General features: G+C 46.0%; 1 protein-coding gene across 5 annotated transcripts in view; it reads right to left on the bottom strand.

Annotated features, from left to right (window-relative positions):
• The window catches only part of NOD1 (nucleotide binding oligomerization domain containing 1), a 559036-nt gene that overhangs the window by 267717 nt on the left and 271941 nt on the right, over positions 1-19378 (bottom strand). For all 5 annotated transcript variants that reach the window (XR_014970015.1, XR_014970014.1, XM_085630630.1 and 2 more), the window contains one exon: positions 14859-14942. Coding sequence is in view for 3 of the 5 variants with exons in the window: in XM_085630630.1 (XP_085486756.1) it covers positions 14859-14942 (84 nt within the window). In the remaining 2 variants the exon portion in view is untranslated. The remainder of the gene's footprint in view (positions 1-14858; positions 14943-19378) is intronic.

Here is a 19378-nt window from a genome sequence, read left to right as displayed (position 1 = left end):
TGCTGCTGGTCTCAGTGAGCACCTCGTCAGCTTCAGTGCTCCCAGGCCTACGTAGCTCCACGTAGCTCCAGCGTGCTTATCAAGTGGTTATGCCTATTTTTAGTGCATTTTCACACAGCATGTCGTGATTCCTCTCCAGGCCAACAGGCCTGCATGCTTCCCCGGGCCATGATGGTGTCTTTGTGGTTGCAGGCCCACGGGCACTGCAAGCAGGTAGGGGGGGCAGTCTTTCTCCTGTAAAGTACAATGTGGAGTTTGCAGGGACTCTTACTCTTCCCGTTTCTCTTGAATATTAACATGCTTCCATTAGTTTAACTTTTAGGCGGTCGTCAGGTGAAATTCCAGTTATTACAAAGATGACATACAGATACACATCCACCTTGCGAACCGCACGGAGAAGTGGGAAAGTATTACAGAGTGCCTTGGTCATGTCTACGGTTGTATGAATGAAAGCTATCTTTGTCTGTACGGATCAAAACCTGAAGTCCTAAATTGCAGGGGAGGCTGGGTCCTAGTCTCGCCTATTCAACTGCCCTTCAAACTTGAGCATCCATCCCACAGGTCAGAAATCTGGGGATCATCTTCAATTCAGATCACAATTCCTCCCCACAAATCAGCGCTGTGGTCAAGAAAGCCAACTTCCAACCTTCCCTCATTTAGATGATCATCTATCTGCCAGAAACTGCCCATTAATAAGAGTTCACACATGCTCTAATGTATGGCACAAGTTGTAAAACTCGCACATGGTAGAAGAAGTCGGCTACCCACCTGATTCAGTTAGTAACATGGAATGTGTAAGTAGTCTATCGGCAGACCACCACAGGAAGACTGATGTCCTTTCCTGACTTTCATTTGGTTGTTATTGAAACCCTTCCTGCTGTAGCAGTAGTAGTCTCTGCTTCATCTGATGTGGAGAATGTTGCAAGTGGACGACGACTAGGCTAAGACACATTTCTTATTATGCAGGCTATATGCGAAATTCACAAAACTGGGGTGTATTTAGTTTCCACTTGTACCTTATTTTTAATCAATGAGGTGTTTAATTAACCTCATGGATTTTATATTCCTCATTGGCTTTTCTTTTCTTTTAGTGGTAGAAAAGGCAAGGAAACCTCAACAGGGTGGCAGACCTTTCACTTTCAGGCTATCTAAGGCTCGAGGACACCAGGATCAGCTTCCAGGAAGGAATGAAGGACGTCGCAGCCTGGATGAAGGACAGCTGCCTGAAGCTCAACACTGAGAAGACAGAGGTCCTCATCCTGGGACCCTCGACATCTGCCTGGGACAACACATGGTGGCCCTCCGCCCTCAGCAGCCCCCCCCCCCCCCAACCCGACAGACCACGCGCGGAAGCTCGGCATCATCCTCGACTCCTCCCTCTCGGTGACCCGCCAGATCAACGCCATCGCCTCCACCAGCTACAACGGCCTCCGCATCCTACGAAAGACCTTCATATGGATCCCCACCGAGCACAGAAAAACCGTCACCCATGCACTCATTACTAGCAGACTGGACTACGGAAATGCCCTCTATGCCGGCATCAAGAAGTCCCTCCTACACAAGCTCCAAACCATCCAGAACGCCGCGGCCAGACTCGTGCTCGGGACTCCCCGTCATGAACACATGATGCAACACCTCCGTGACCTACACTGGCTCCCCGTCGAGAAGAGAATAACCTTCAAGCTTATCACACACACATACAAAGCCCTCCACAGCATCAGACCCAAATATCTCAACGAAAGAGTCTGTTTCCACGCACCCAAAAGGAATCTCCGGTCGGCCGACCTCGCCCTAGCAGAGGTCCCCCGCATCCGCAGAAGCAGAGCAGGAGGAAGGGCGTTCTCCTACATCGCAGCCAAGACCTGGAACAAACTCCCAATCAGCACCAGACAATCCCTGAACCTGCACACCTTCAGAAAGGACCTCAAGATCCTGCTCTTCGACTGAGTAGGAGCTGGCCCCCCCCGAGCGCCTTGAGACCCTCACGGGTGAGTAGCACACTCTATAAACCCCCTGATTGATTGCTTGGAACGCCTTCTCGAGCTGGGGTGCCTCTCTAACTAATAATCCATCAGAAAGCAATTAAAAACATGAATATATGTTGCGTTGAGTAAAGTGCTTGCCTGCTCCTTCTAACGCAAGTCATTACTTTCTAATTGAATTACGTCTCTGTGCTCGGTCTTTAAGATGCTAGATATGTGCGGCCATCTGCCTGTTGCTCTCGATGACTCCCCTGTTTATCAATGTACAGATTACCACCAGCTTCTGTCTGCTATATGCATTGTACTGTGGTATGTGTTTATGTTCTATCATATTAATAAAACAGATCTGAAATATAAACACATTTAAGCAATGATCAGCTTTTTTATGTAGCGCTCATGCCGTGTGGTCACTAGTGCCAGGACATCTGTGGAAATCGCATACTTTACAAATATTAATAATACTACAAACTGATATGACTTGCAGAAATATAGCACAAACTAAATGAGAAATCATTATAAAATACCATAATTTTGCTGCCTCATTGTTCCCCAACATTTTTACCAGCAGGATGCTGATTTGAATAGAAAATGTCTAGACCATGGCTAAGAGAATTTCTGGTTTAACCAGTCTTCTACTGGTATCTCGTGTGAGTTGTCCTTTGAAATTCAGTTTTCATGCAAGACATTGGGCAAGTAAATTTCATATAAAATGCTTATTTTACCTACCCCTCATGACCGCCTTTAGAATAATATTTTGCTCTGGCAAATGGTAGTGCTGGCATTGTAGCCACCCTTGGCATGATGGCATCCAACTGTGTTATTATGATAGTTCTGGCAACAAGGTGGCAATGCTTGCCATTTTGTGGGCATCCCACTCCGTCCTCACCCAACTCCTACAAGACAACAGAACTCAAACTGCGATGGATCTGCTTCTTCCTGACTAGAAGGACGCAGTCGGTCAGCTTGGTACAAGACACCGCAGACGACTGACACCTCATCTGTGGAGTACCACAAGGATCCTCCCTGAGTCCGACCCTCTTCAAAGCATACACGATCCCGCTAGCGAGCATCAACTACTCTCACAACATCAACATCTTCTCCTACGTTGACGACACAACTCGTTCTCTCCCTCACAGACAAGTAATTGGATCAAGTTCAATGCCTGCATGAATGAAACCGCCCACTAGAGGAAGACCAAATGTCTAAAGCTGGTCAACAACAAAACCGAAATTGTGATCGTGGGAAGAACACTTCACTGTGGGACTCCACTGGATGACCAAAAGAGTAGGACCAATGCCTCCCCGCCCCACCACCACATTCCCTAAGAACTTCAAGATAATCTTCAAAGCAAACTTCACATGACCGCTCAAGTCAACACCATGACCACCTCATTCTTCCATACCCTGAAGTTGCTGAAGAACATTTTCAACTGGCTTTCAATCAGCACCTGGAAAACAGCCCTAGTCACAAGCAAGCTGGCCTCTATGCCGGGATCAACATAAAAATCACCAGAAGGCTCCAGACATTTAGAACTTGGTGGCCAGAATCACTCTCAACCTCCCACGCTGCAGTCACATCACACCACATCTGCAGGAGCTCCACTGGCTCCCCACACACAAACAAGCACAATTCAAACTCCTCACCCACACTTTCATGGCACTTCGTAACACTGGCTCAGCATACATCAACATTTGCATCTGCTTTTTCAAACCTGCCATACAGCTCCGCTCATCTGGACTCCTACTTGTGCACATCCCACACAGAGACAAAAACCAGTTCCAGCCATTCAGCCTTCTCCTATATCCCTTCTCCAAAGTGGAACGGCCTGCTGCTACACATAAGAGCCTCCCATTCACTTTTTGAATTTTGCAAGAACCTTAAGACCTAGCTTTTTGAGTAGTCCCATTAGGTCCTCGGTTTGTCTAGGCTCACACCTGCTCAGCGACATGACACCCTTCCTAGTGATAGGATGGTAGTGTGCTCTTTAAATTTGTATAACACAATGCCACGTAACACATTGCAACATAACATACGTAATGCAGTGCAACATAACGCAACATAACATACTGTAACATAACAAAACGCAACTTAATGCAACATAACAATGTAACATACTGCAATATAACATAACGTAACACAAAATAACGCAACTTGTTGCAACATAACACAACGTAACACAACACAACACAACATAACTCAACATAACGCAACATAACGCAACATAACGCAACATTACCTAACCCTGTCCACCCCAGGTATAACTGTGCTACTTCTTAGCATATTCTGGGCATGGTGATGCCCGATTCTCATATAATGCTTATAATAGCACTATTTGACATATAATGTTCACCCCTGAGATCGTTATATATGGGCACATAATGTAGAATCTATCTACATTTGGAAATAGTACAAATCAAATGAGTAGTTGATGAAATGACTAATATTAAGCCATTAAACACTTATTAATTAACAATAAAAAAATGCTAGTATTTAGGTACAACAATTGTCATGAAAATAAAAAGATTTTTTCTTTGGAGAATGTATCTCTTTCCCAAAGTTAAAAGCTTGTATATGATAGCAAAATGTGTGTATTTTTATAAATGGAGCAAAACCAAAGGAAATGATTGACGGAGTGTTGAACATTGCAAGCACTCACCCCCAGTCAACTGATCTGGGTTTAATCCACCACCGTTCTTTAGCCCACTCTGCCACCCCAGTTCAGACATGGCCATATGCAAATCAGTCTGACCCTGTGCCTCATGGGAACAGTCCAGCCCGAACTGCCAAGCCATGTCTTCCCTGGACCGGAAACAAGCTTCCTAGGACCGGTTTCTGGCATTTCAGCCGTCTTCAGCCAGGCTTGCTTGAATCCAGTGGCAAAGTGAGCAAGGGACTCACGTCTGAGCATACCCTGCCAACTAATGGCGAACTAAGCAAAACCAAAGGAAATGATGGACGGAGTGTTGAACATTGCAAGCCCTCACCCCCAGTCAACTTTCCGGTCCAGGGAAGACATGGCTTGGCAGTTCGGGCTGGACTGTTCCCATGAGGCACAGGGTCAGACTGATTTGCATATGGCCATGTCTGAACTGGGGTGGCAGAGTGGGCTAAAGAACGGTGATGGATTAAACCCAGATCAGTTGACTGGGGGTGAGTGCTTGCAATGTTCAACACCCCGTCTATCATTTCCTTTGGTTTTGCCTTGTTCGCCATAAGTTGGCAGGGTATGCTCAGACGGGAGTCCCTTGCTCACTTTGCCACTGGATTCAAGCCAGCCTGGCTGAAGACGGATGAAATGCCAGAAACCTGTCCTAGGAAGCTTGTTTGCGGTCCAGGGAAGACATGGCTTGGCAGTTCGGGCTGGACTGTTCCCATGAGGCACAGGGTTAGACTGATTTGCATATGGCCATGTCTGAACTGGGGTGGCAGAGTGGGCTAAAGAACGGTGATGGATTAAACCCAGATCAGTTGACTGGGGGTGAGTGCTTGCAATGTTCAACACTCCGTCCATCATTTCCTTTGGTTTTGCTTCGTTCGCCATAAGTTGGCAGGGTATGCTCAGACGTGAGTCTCTTGCTCACTTTGTCACTGGATTCAAGCAAGCCTGGCTGAAGACGGCTGAAATGCCAGAAACCGGTCCTAGGAAGCTTGTTTCCGGTCCAGGGAAGACATGGCTTGGCAGTTCGGGTTGGACTGTTCCCATGAGGCACAGGGTCAGACTGATTTGCATATGGCCATGTCTGAACTGGGGTGGCAGAGTGGGCTGAAGAACGGTGATGGATTCAACCCAGATCAGTTGACTGGGGGTGAGTGCTTGCAATGTTCAACACTCCGTCCATCATTTCTTTTGGTTTTGCTTTGTTCACCGTAAGTTGGCAGGGTATGCTCTGACGCGAGTCCCTTGCTCACTTTGCCACTGGATTCAAGCAAGCCAGGCTGAAGACAGCTGAAATTCCAGAAACCGGTCCTAGGAAGCTTGTTTCCGGTCCAGGAAAGACATGGCTTGGCAGTTCGGGCTGGACTGTTCCCATGAGGCACAGGGTCAGACTGATTTGCATATGGGCATGTCTGAACTGGGGTGGCAGAGTGGGCTAAAGAACGGTGATGGATTAAACCCAGATCAGTTGACTGGGGGTGAGTGCTTGCAATGTTCAACACTCCGTCCATCAATTCCTTTGGTTTTGCTTTGTTCGCCATAAGTTGGCAGGGTATGCTCAGACGGGAGTCCCTTGCTCACTTTGCCACTGGATTCAAGCAAGCCTGGCTGAAGACGACTGAAATGCCAGAAACCGGTCCTAGGAAGCTTGTTTCCGGTCCAGGGAAGACATGGCTTGGCAGTTCGGGCTGGACTGTTCCCATGAGGCATAGGGTCAGACTGATTTGCATATGGCCATGTCTGAACTGGGGTGGCAGAGTGGGCTAAAGAATGGTGATGGATTGAACCCAGATCAGTTGACTGGGGGTGAGTGCTTGCAATGTTCAACACTCCTTCCATCATTTCTTTGGTTTTGCTTTATTTTTATAAATGGACAAGTTAATTCTTGGGGACAAAATTATTTTACTTTCAAATATATAGATAAATGTATATGCAAAACCGAAGCCTGATAAAAAATCACTGTGAAGTGAGGCTGGTGTAGCTTGTCAGCTCTCCCAAGCAGTAAGCTCACCTCAACCTGCACAATAGCTCTGGTGGCCATAGCATGAGACTGTAAGATGCCTGCATTTGGTATTTTGACTCTGTCTCTTCCAAGTACAAGATAGGGGAAAGGGTGGGATGGAGACAAAAGGGGAAAAAAGAAAGGTGCTGTTCAAAATGACCATCCATGTGAAATAGTGTTTTCTGGACTGTCTGCATCACCCACGATGTTTTACATATTATTTCAGGGAAACGACGCTGCAAGATGCACTGTGGTGCCATTTTCGCAAACATTTCTTTTTGCAGGTAAACTTCCAACACCCTTGAATAGTATCAGAAAGATTACTGCATGTTCCATCAAAATTCATTGGCATTATAGCACAATGTGCAGAAAAATGTATTGTTTCAGCTACTTTTTTAAAAATGTTTTGGGAGGAGAACCCCATTAATCCCCTGGTTCAATAGGTATTCAGTGATTTGAAGGTCAATAGCTGCCACTGTTTAGAGCCCACATTGACTGGAGCCATCTTGGAGAGCACAGGTCCAGGATCAGAAAGTCAATGCCCTTACACTACCACTTCTTCCCAAACATCTGCATGAACATCTTTAACATACTGTGAGTTCCTTTTAGGCAGTCAGTCTTAAGAAATTAAACTGTTTAGCTTTTAATGATGAACTCTTGCCAATGTAATGAATCCTTTTGCTTCTGAGCAGTGGGCTAAGAGGTTCCAGAGGTTAAGCTGTTTGACATAAACCATTCTGTGCTCTCTGGACTGTGGTGCTCTACAGTCTTCACCGCACCACAGCCCCTTCTCTGATCAATGATCTTATATATAATGCATGGGATTCTGCAATTCGTGTGTTATAAGCCAGTTTCTAAACTCTTTATAATTAGCGACTTCTGAAGCACTAATGGCCATATGTATCAATGTTAGATTTTGCGATTCTCAAATAGCAAATTTTTGAGAATCGCTATTTGAGAATCGCAAAGCGCGATGTATGTAGGATTTGCAATAAATTTTGCAAATCCTACATATTCCTTAATTGCGAATTGCAAATTGTGATTCGCAATTAAGGAATACCTCCCATTCATTCCTATGGGCCTAGAGCCCCTAGGAATGAATGGGAAGACATTCTCAATTTGCGATTCCCAATTAGAGAATCGCAAATTGAGAATGCAATTTCAAGTGTGCCAGGGTGTCAAAAGGACACCCTGTTGCACCCCTGAAATGAGCATGGGTGCACATGTGGCGCAATTACATGCCCATGTATGTGCGCCACATGCCACTTTGAAAAATGCTAAAATGTGCATTTTTTAAAGAAATCGCAAATTACAACCAACCTGTAGTTGGTGGTAGTTTGCGATTCCTTATGCCATATTCGCACAACTTAGGTGCTTCATACATTGCATTTAAGGAATCGCAATTTGCGATTCCTTAAATGCATTCGCAAAATAAGGAATCGCAAATTTTGCGATTCCTTAATTTGCGAGACAGTTGTGCTTTCATACATAGCACTAGGCCAAATTGCAAATGCTGAAATTCTGCGAATTTCAGCATTTGCGATCGCAATTCGCCTTGATACATATGGCCCTTAGTTATCTATTATGAAAAAATATGACAAAATTCAACTGTACTAACTTATTGCAGTTGAGTTCTGGTGTCACAACACCTACTGCCAGAGCAAACAGCTGAAGAAAAAGGCATGTCAGATAACAAACATAATTAAAGAAGTAGTTTAAAGAAGGAAAACGAAACATGGCTTTTCTTCCTTCTGCTTTGTTTTTCTAGCTCTACATTGACCAGCAGAAAACTGATATTTAAGGCAATATGTTTTTCTACACTCCTTAGGTAAATATAGAAAAGTTAGAATCGTTCTGCATGTGTCTACACATTCCCTGATGCTGGGGCATTAAAAAAATAATTGGTTCATGTTAAACGGATTCGAATATCTTTTTGCAACAAATATCTAACCGCTTTTTTGTGTGTTCAATTTTGCACTAGAGATTCTATTTTTATTCTTCATATTTGCAAACATGCTCTCTCTTTCAAATGATGGAGCTATGCACCAAAGCTTTGAGTGGTTTGGGGGGAAGTGATGGTTTACAACCTGCTGCACATGATAATAAAGCTACCTATCATCTCAGAGTTCCACAGCTTATGAAGAAAATCGGCCTTCGGCCTTTTTAGGTCTCGGCTAGTGAAGGCTGCGCTTGCGCAGTCTCGCTCGCGAGATTTAATGACTTGGAGAAGAGGGGCTTGAACCCGCCCCTCTTCTCCATTGGCTGGCCTCTTGAATGCTGGCCAGCCATTGGAGAAGAGGTTTGTCTCTCCGAACAGGCCCCGTCCTTTTCGGATTCGGGGCGTGTTTTTTGCAATTTTTCTAATTATCTCCTCCAGCCAATGGCAAGAGGAGAGAAAAGAAAAACACGCCCCCGAATTCGAAACCGCCGCTGCCTTTCTCCGAGGCATTTCTGCTTCGTCTCGGAGAAAGGCAATTGTCTCTCTCTGATTCTGTCGTGTTTCTTGTTAATGCTTGTTCTAAGATGCAATGTGGCTGTGGAGTATGGAAAGATGCTGGAAGAGCTGCGCTTACATTGCACTGCAGGGAAAGGGCGACTTTCATTCCAAACATGGTCGTCGGTTCGATACAAGAAACATTGACCGTTTCACACAACACCGACGGCCATCTTGAAACTTAGCAAAGACTTTGCATGTACGCAAAGATCACGAAAGATAGGCTGAAGAAATGCGACTATTTTATTTAAATCCTTCGAACGACAATTATTACGGTTGTGTTCCGCCAACATATTTTTAGATGAGTTTAGGCACATAACACATCGAACCATTTGATTGTTTTACTTACCTACGATCGGTTTCACTATTAAAAATCGTTTCTTTTAATTTAGGCACGGGTATTGTTGCGTTATGATTTTTTTAAACGGCCACTGGTAATTTGTCCCACAATATTAGCCGTTTACCTCAAGTTGGGGGCTGCACTCCTGCGAGCGCCCCCTACAGTCACGCTACAGAGTGTCGCATGCACATGCATGGTTTCTGCGGACCGGAAGTTGGTAGCGGCGCGCGCGGCATCCTCTTCCTGGACGGCTTGAGTAGGGAGAAAATGGCGGCCCTGCCGAGCGCCTCTATGTCTGTGGCCGTGAGGATCTTCTTGCTGTTGTGAGTGTAAATTAAAAGGAGTAGTGCTTTTTATTGGGGCAGAATGTGGGGGGTTCTAAGTAAGGCATTCTATTTATGCGTGCACCAAGACGGGGTCAGCCGCAAGTTGTTACAGCTCTTATGCAGAGTGCCGGAGCTAGCAGTGCAGCATTCACTGACTATCTTTCGGCAGCGTGCGCCTCTTCGGTCTCCCCCTGCCCCCAAGGTGCTGCATTACCCTCCTAACTTCTTCTCTTTTGCCACCTATCTAACGCTCATTGCAAGGCACCGAAGACATGTGCGCCGACATGACAACCCTCCCTATTCCGGCGGAAGGCTGCCCCTTTCACGGCTAGACTCCACCAAGCCAGGCTTCCATGAGGAGGGGAGGAAGCCGCCTGTGCCCCCCCCCCCCCCCTTCCAGCTGCGAAGATTTCTTCTGGAATCCTGGCCCAGTATATTATGGTGACATGTTTCTGCACATGAATAACTGGGGATGCTATTAACTATTGACCCATACTGCACAGAAATTGTGGGTTTCGTCATTATTTTCTTTAAAGGAAACTTCACCTTTGTGAATGCTGCAGAAAACGATAGCCTTTAAATGGGTCAACTTGTGTAAATCAAGCGGGAGCATAACTCACCCGCCCGTACCATTAGGCCTGTAAAATTGCCGCTCTGTCGCCCCGCCCACCGCCTTATTATGCGGTAACTATATTATGAAAACGCCCTAACACTCCTGCCGTTCGCTGTACCCTACGTGCGCAACAACAGCCTTAGTAAAATAAAGGTGTATCCCACCGTGTTTTGCCGCCATTCTGGCACACTGGCGTATAATTATACTACAGGCGCAGCCCCCACCATCTTTTATGCGGTAACGGTAGTATGGAAAGGCACCGACATTCTCGCCGCTCTCCCCAGCCCTACGTGCGCAACCCTGCCTAGGTAAATTAAAGGCACATTCCGCTGCCTTTGCCGCCATTCTCGCCCACTAGCCTATCATTCAACTACCGCAATACCTTCCCTATGAACTCGGCTGCCCCTGCTTCCCGCCAAATTCGCAGTCACAATAGTTTGCGAGAAACTATAGCTCCTACCCCTACAATTACCTCGTCAATCCCAATAAATGTAAAGTTTAAAATGTTCCTCCACCGTCACACTTATAAAACCATGATCAGGGTGATTTTGTGCAAACTGCAAGAAAATTTAACATAGCAGGGTCATATCTGCAGAGTCACCAGTCACCTCCGCCACCCAACTGGGTCCAGCCTCTGCCAGCCCATGCATTCCCGTCTTTACCGCCCGGACCGCGGCCATTATCCTGGCCACAAAACCCTTCGAAAAAACCCCACCGAACCTGTCCCCAGCACGCGATGCACAACCTCCACTGTACCCGCCGCTACATGTGGACTGCTGATGACAACCTCCTAACTTCTCCCCTGCTGCACCATCCATGAACAACTCCCGTGCCTCTCTCTAACCTTGCCGTCCCACTCCGGCTTTAATGCGCCTCCTTGCGCTCCCCTTCTCCTCCCGCTCCAAAGTCGGTGGCTCTTAGCCACCCATTTCCCCCCGGAGCCCATTACTCCTGCTACCAACTAAATGACGCCAACCCCTAACTTTGGGCTCCGCGCCCCTGCGGTGCCTGGCCTTGCCACCCACCACCCAATGTGAGGTAACGCCCACTGGAGCCCGGGCATGACCCATACCGCCCACCCCTCCCTCCCCCAAATTCCTCCTCCTGGACGCCCTCCGTCTGCCCCCAGAACCCACAAACCAAGAGCGCCATGCCTGTCCCCTTTCCACCTTCTTTCGTAAGTGAAGGCGCCCAATCCCCCCAGAGGCCTGTAGGGATCGAGAGCCATGTCCACCCCCCGCCCTCTTTCGTCGGCAAAGGCACTCCGGTCCCCCATCCCCCGAGTCTCCTGCCGGGACCCTTGAGAGGCCTCAGCAGGGCAAAGCTACACCGCTGTTCTGCCGCATAATTGGGCAGAGCCCAACCACCGCCTCAATCGTCCTGAATGCGCCCTGGCACTGTCAGCCTCTGTAACCGCCTTCCTCTCCCATATTAGTGCAGAATCTCCTACGCCGACGACACCCAGCTGATCCTCTCCCTGACCAACGACCCCGCCGCCGCCAGAGCCAACCTGCACGAAGGGATGAAAGAGGTAGCCAAGTGGATGACGACCAGCCGCCTGAAACTGAACTCGGACAAGACGGAGGTCCTCATCCTGGGCTCCTCACCCTCCGCCTGGGACGACTCCTGGTGGCCTCCCGCCCTGAGCACCGCACCCAAACCGACAGACCATGCACGCAACCTGGGCTTCATCCTGGACTCCTCCCTCTCCATGACCAGGCAAGTCAACAACGTCTCCTCGGCGTGCTTCAACATCCTACGCATGCTACGGAAGATCTTCTGGTGGATCCCCACCGAGACCAGGAAGACCGTCACCCAGGCCCTCGTCACCAGCCGACTGGACTACGGCAACACCCTCTACGCCGGTACCACCGCCAAGCTCCAGAAGAGACTCCAGCGGATCCAGAACGCCTCAGCCAGACTCATCCTCGACATCCCACGAACCAGCCACATCTCCGGACATCTGAGAGACCTGCACTGGCTCCCCGTCAACAAAAGAATCACCTTCCGCCTCCTCACCCACGCACACAAAGCCCTACACGACCAAGGCCCGAGCTACCTCAACAGCCGAATCAACTTCTACGCTCCCAAACGCCACCTCCGATCAGCCAACCACGCCCTCGCCGCCGTCCCCCGCATCCGAAGAGCGACTACAGGAGGAAGGTCCTTCTCCTACCTGGCCGCCAAGACCTGGAACTCCCTCCCGACCGACCTGCGCCTGACCCAAGACCACCTCTCCTTCAGGAAAAAGCTGAAGACCTGGCTGTTCGAGCAGTAGCGGCACCCCCCCACCCCCAGCGCCTTGAGACCCTACGGGTATGTAGTGCGCTCTATAAATGTCATTGATTGATTGATTGATTGAAACTCCTCTAAATATCTTGAAACATCCTTAATACCCTCCATAATTCATCGTCATAAATCCCCGGTCGGGTCGAGCGTGGGGTTTTAACTTGGGGAGGGGCCTGCATAGTTTGCTCACACACTCCCTGTCCACCCGCACGCCCATCCACGCATATTGTCCCCCCCATAGGACGGTGACCAGCAGCTCTGCATCCCTGTGCCAACAACCCCCCCCAGGGTCGGAGACACAGCCCACTCCACGCAGCCCCGCCTCCCCCGCCTCTATCTCTCCTTGCGCATCCTCCCCCTGCCTCGCCTCTGGTGTCCCAGCTCCAACGCAACAAACAGCCACTGGGGCACAAAAACACCCCCCACCCCGCCTACGTCACTCTCTCTCCCTAACTCTCTCTCTCTCTCACTACCTCACTATCTCTCACTACCTCTCACTATACTACACTGTCTCTCACTAACTCTCTACCTCACTCTCTAACTCACTACTCAACTCTCTCTTTCTCACAGCAACACAATAACACTACCACAGTAACTATCTCTCACTCTAACACTACTTAAAACTTCACTCTTTCTCTGTCTCACTACCTCACTCTCTATCACTACATCACTATCTATTTCTATCTCACTCTCACTACCTCACTATATCACAACACACTCTCTAAAAACTTCACTACATCACTCTCTCACTACCTCACAACTTCACTCTCTCTTTCTAACTCACTAATTCACTCTCTCTATCTCACTACCTCACTCTCTCTCTCAAATACACTAAGTCACTTACACTCACTCTTTCACTACCTCACTCTATCTCACTACTTCACTACATCACTCTCTGTTTCTATCTTAATACCTCACAACATCCCTAACTACCTCACTCTCTCTTTCACTACCTCAATCTTTCTCTATCTCACTACCTCACAACATCACTCACTGTTTCTATCTCACTACGTCAGAAAATACCTCTCACTCACTAACTCACTCTTTCACTACCTCACTCTCTATCTACCTCACTCTCTCTCACTACATAACTCTCTATACATCACTACTCCCCTCTATCTATATCACTACCTCACTATCTCACTACTTCTCTCTCTACAAAGATCACTACCTCACTCTCTCACTACCTCACTCTCTATATCACAACTTCACTCTCTCTCTAACTCACTACATCACTCACTCTCTATCTCTCTACCTCACTCTTTCTATCTCACTAACTCACTTTCACTGTCTCTTTCACTACCTCTCTCTATCTCACTACATCACAACACCACTCTGCTTACATCTCACTACCTCACAACATCCCTCCCCCTCACTACATCACTGTTTCACTACCTCACTCTCTCTCACTACATAACTCTCTCTACCTCACTACTCCACTCTATCTCACTACCTCACTATCTCACGACTTCTCTCTCTCAAAACATCACTACCTCACTCTCTAGCTCACAACCTCACAACTTCACTCTCTCTCACTCACTACCTCAATCACTCTCCATCTCACTACCTCACTCTTTCTATCTCACTAACTCACTTTCACTCTCTCTTTCACTACCTCTCTCTCTATCTCACTACATCACAACATCACTCTATGGTTATATATCACTACCTCACAACATCCCTCTCCCTCACTACCTCACTCTTTCACTACCTCACTCTCTCTATCTCACTACCTCACTCTCTATCTACCTCACTCTCTCTCACTACCTCACTCTCTATTTCAATGCCTCACTCTCTCTCTCTATCTCACTACCTCACTCTCTCTCTGCTAATGCAATAGGTATCACATATGCAAAAAAAAGCTAATGCCAATAGAAATCACAATGCCATTTATTTAGGGATACAAAAATGATAAAAAAAATAATGAGCAATACCAATAGCTCTACCTATAATATTGCCGAGACCATTGCATTGTAAATGCGTGTTCCTCTATGTGGTCATGGAACTCCTCAGTGACTTGCAATATCCTTATGATGTACAGCAGGGGGTACTTCCTCCCATATAAATCTCAATAATTGATCTCAAGACTACAACTACATTCAATTACTTACTTTTGTGATGTCTCAAAAAAAAACATCAAGAGGCCTTGCACTCACCAGAGGTTCTTCAAAGTCCGGTTGATTGTCAGCATTTCAGCAAAGCGCTCAGCAACCTCATCATTGAGCTTATTTTCAGTCAACCTAGTTTGGAGACAAAGGATTTCAGTAAAATACATTGTTTAGAAGCAAATATCTAGGTCTACTTTTGTGAACTGATACATACTATAGTAAATGTCAAAAGCATCTCAACTGGGTACAGACATGTTGAGTTTCCGCACCGCTTTTAAGTGATACAGAGTACTCGGGTATGCAAATACACTTTTACTTTTTCCGCAAAACTATCTCAATTGTTCCTGTTCTTTTAGAGAGCTTTACACAGAGCCATAGAACAGCAGCTACACTCCGGATATCCTACACAAGGTTCGAGGGCCCTGGTCTCTACACAGGCTCACTAGCTCTCAATAGAGTCCACCCATAAGATGCTTTCTCTAAAGTCTTCATTGGTGCCAACGGAGGCATACAAATGTCCTGTTGGACACCTGTAATGCCTGGAAGAAATATTATTGGGCTCCTACAGCAACCTTGTGCCTATGCCAGTAGTCCTGGTACACTACAGTTAAATTCTTCGTCATTCGTAAATCTTGGTTGTTGACGTTTCTTAAATGGATTCTAAAGATACATCATTTTATTCGTTAAAAAATACAAGCAATTGATCCACCATCTCCATTTTATAGTCACCATCTTATTTACTACCTTAAGCTATAACTCGGACGATTATTTGCAAACACAGGAATGTCTCCAGTCTTGGACATCTTCAAGAAAGAATGCTCAAGACTGAGTACATCATGGCATACTCAAGAAGAAATATTGAGGTTTGAGAAATTATGGAACAAAATCACTATTTTCGGTTCACTGCCCTGATCTTACTTTTTAATACTTTATAGACTTTAGCTATGCAATAGCTGACAATAAACAGATGGAGTAACTGTGTAGGATGTATCTCATTGTAAAAGGTTCTCACCAAATCTCAGCAAAATGAGATACAAGTGCATGAGACTTAGCATCCACCACCAACCCTGATGCTGCCTTTGGCATGAGAGGACTACCAAAGCCTTGGACCTTACAAAAAGGTTACCCTGTCTGCAGTGGTGTTTTTTTTCAATGGTGATTGTAAATGGCAGTCCCACTGCAGCCAGCAGAGAAATAAGCAATGACAAAGTCAATATTTCAATATTGTTTTCATACATTTTAACTGGCACACTTTTTGTATCTGCTTAATTCAGCTAGAAAAACTTCCAGAGCGTGAACTCTCTGCTATTTATACTGTGTGCATAGTTTAAGCACACGTACAGGTAAGCGAGCTGACCCAGATCCCCTGTAGAGCGCCGTAGAGGAACTTTATGCTCTGTGAAACATTCCATTTCAAAACTTACCATCATATGACAAAGAGCTTTTCCCAAGCCTCCTGTTTATTACCTTACTGTTTTACTGAATTAAGGAACAAATGCCTCTACTAGCCGGAATTAAAAAGACTAAACGCGATTAAGGAGGAAGGGTATGATGAAAAGCTGAAAGGAATTGGTGGTCTGGTCCTTGGTGTGCAGGCGGTCACCCTAGAATGCCTTGTCTAGGGAACGAGATTCATGCTCGCCATTGCAAGCATGCAATATACCGACATCATCTGAAAACAGAATTGCAGGGATATTTTAGCTCCAATTAGCTGGATGCTTTTAGAAAAGAAGGTGGAAAATGTCCTGCAGCACCTAGAGACGGCTCAGTCATGAGAGAGGAAGAAATGTACCAAGCTGTCTGTTATCTGGAACACTGCCGCCAGCAAACCCTCACTTTTATTTTTCCGTAAATGAGATTGCATAACACTATCCTGGGGGTAAGAAGGCAAATGCATGTGAAAGCCTGACAGTTTCAAATACTCTTTTAAGAGAAGATGGTAGGGGAGTTTGTTTTTACTTTAAAGATTTAGTAAAGGCATTAACTACAATATTTTCAACACGTAAATAGTCAATCTTAAGATGCTGCATTGCAGCGTAACATATTTAGTGAACTCGAAGACCTATTTGCCATTATGAGGCATCTCCATCCTTTAACAGTGCTATCCAAGCCCCTCAACTGCGCCTAAACAACAGCAACACTGCACCGGCAAGCCAACAAAGTAACTAAATGCAAATTGAAACGTAGATGGTGTCAAGCTCACCCCTTGGAGCTCGAAATAGCTCATGGTATTGAGGCTGACCACATCAGGACCAGGAAATTGATCATGGTATTGAGACTGACCACATCAGGACCAGGAAATAGCTCATGGTATCGAAGCCCAACGCATTAGGAAGGTAATTTAGAGACGAGTGGTCCTGTGACCCTCAATGCGTTGAATTCAAGTGGATTGTTATGTTGCATGTTACAGACAATTTGAGATTTGCTACACAGCCTGTATTGTCAATAAGGTGGAGATCGCAGTAAAGATGTCTGTACCTGCACATGCATAAATTGTGATGAGGAAGTGAAAGTTGCCCTTTTTAGACCAGAGTATGTTGCTTTTGAAAATGTCACATCATCACATTCTTACTAAGAACAAATCTGGGACGACATTCTGTAACCTGGAGATCTGCCGCCTTGGCTTCTGTCTCTCAATGTTATCCTCGTTGTCACGGAGGTAAAGTGTGATTTACTGAGCTGATCCCAAGGCCTCTTGCTGGGAGTTACTGTTAGATGTGTGATCCTTGGCTCTGGGGGAGTTTCTGCTGAACTGCAATATTGAGTTCCTTAAAGTTAACTCATTCTAAAATTCGAAGGCGCTGAAGGCTTACTTACACCTGGCAAGACGCCCAAAGCATGAAACAACTAGTTCCCCATTTTGTAGACAATTTAGTGAACCATATATTTTCTTGCCAACCTCTAACTGCCATAAATGAGCGAGAGGTTTCGAAATGAAGATATTATAGTAAGTTCTTGTGCCGCAGCAATGTAACTGTTAAACGCATTTGTGCCATTTCCTTAATGCTCCTACAAATGTATGTATTTATTTATTTGTAAGGTTTTATACATCTCTGGCTAGACCCGGAGGTATCAGAGCGCTTTACAAGAGCAGGAGCAGTCAGAAAAGCAATAGTTCAGAGCAACAAAAAACCAGTCAAGAGCAAGCACGTCTCTCAGTAAGTTAAGGGCGGCAGAATTCTGGGTGGTTCATAGGTTATACACATCAAAATAATAAAATGGAGCTAACGACTCAGAGTAGAAAAAGAGAGTATCAACAGGGAAGAGCAAATTGAAGAGGTAGGGGGCAGGGGTAGGAGAGGGGGGTGGAAAGCAAAAGACCCCAAAAAATGGACTTCACCCTTCTCTCTAGTCCTTGCACCACCTGTATGTGAATACAGCAATACATGCCCAATATTTTAGCACTTGGAAAACCTTTTATAAAGAAAAAACAAGGCATGAGTCTGATTTCAAGCTCCTGCCTGAAAAGAATAAATAAAACACTTCTCACACAAGTGCATCTACTTCATCCAGCTGCAGCCACATGTGAACAACAAACAAAGTGTGTATGTGGCTGCCCCCAACTAATGGAAGGGTGAATGCTTGTTTCAGTGCAGGGGAGAGGCATCACCATAGCACAGAACAGTTGCCCTAATGGTTCCTGCAAAATGATGGCAGCTTGCAAATATTGGAAAGAGGCCATTCAAACATCAGTCCAACTGTCAGATGATGCCGGTGTGTGTCTGCATTGTCTTATTGGTTGTGGCAATTAAACCCTTGGGTTCTAAAGGATGTTTTCTCTAGTTCTAACTGGCATATGCATCAAGGAAGGCTTTTCGATTCCTTAATTGCGATTATTAAGGAATCGCTATTAAGGAATCGCAAAAGCCTATGCATGTAGGAATCGCTAAAAAAATAGCGATTCCTAAACATTTCTTAATTGCGACTCGCAAATTGCGAGTTGCAAATAAGGAATGCCTTTCCATTAATTCCTATAGAAATGAATTTGAATTGCATACGCAATTTGCGAGTACCCATTAGGTACTCGCAAATTGTGCATGCTATTTCAGGGGTGCAAGGGGGTCAAAAGGACACCCTGTTGCACCCCTGAAATTGTAATGTGCACCCATGTTGCGCACACACATGCCCCAAGGGCATGTTGTGTGTAACCAGGAACTCTGAAAAATGCACTTTAGTGCATTTTTCAAAGTTTCTGCACATTACCCACATTACCACCAATCACAATTTGCGATTCCTTAAATGCAATTGCAGTTTGCGATTTGGCATTTGGGATGATGCATCCAAAATCCCAAATTCAAAAATACCGGTCGTGAAGGGGCAGATTCTGAGAATCTGCCCGTTGTGTGACCGGTCTTTTGTTTGATGCATGGGGCCCTAAGCCCCTTATTGCACATTTCAGACAGTTCGTGCTTAGACCTTCTTACATCTATCCACACGTGATATAAAAGTCCAATTTGTGTTCTTTGGGCCACCATTTGGAGATTGGAGAGTTATCTAAGCTTTTGGATTAACCCTGGCAGGGTCCAAGAAAGTTACAGAAATCTGGCTATTTAAAATAAAAGTAAAAC

The sequence above is a fragment of the Triturus cristatus genome, chromosome 10, assembly GCF_964204655.1.
Source record: "Triturus cristatus chromosome 10, aTriCri1.1, whole genome shotgun sequence".
Classification (NCBI taxonomy): Eukaryota; Metazoa; Chordata; class Amphibia; order Caudata; family Salamandridae; genus Triturus; species Triturus cristatus.
This window is presented reverse-complemented; position numbering and strand designations above follow the sequence as displayed.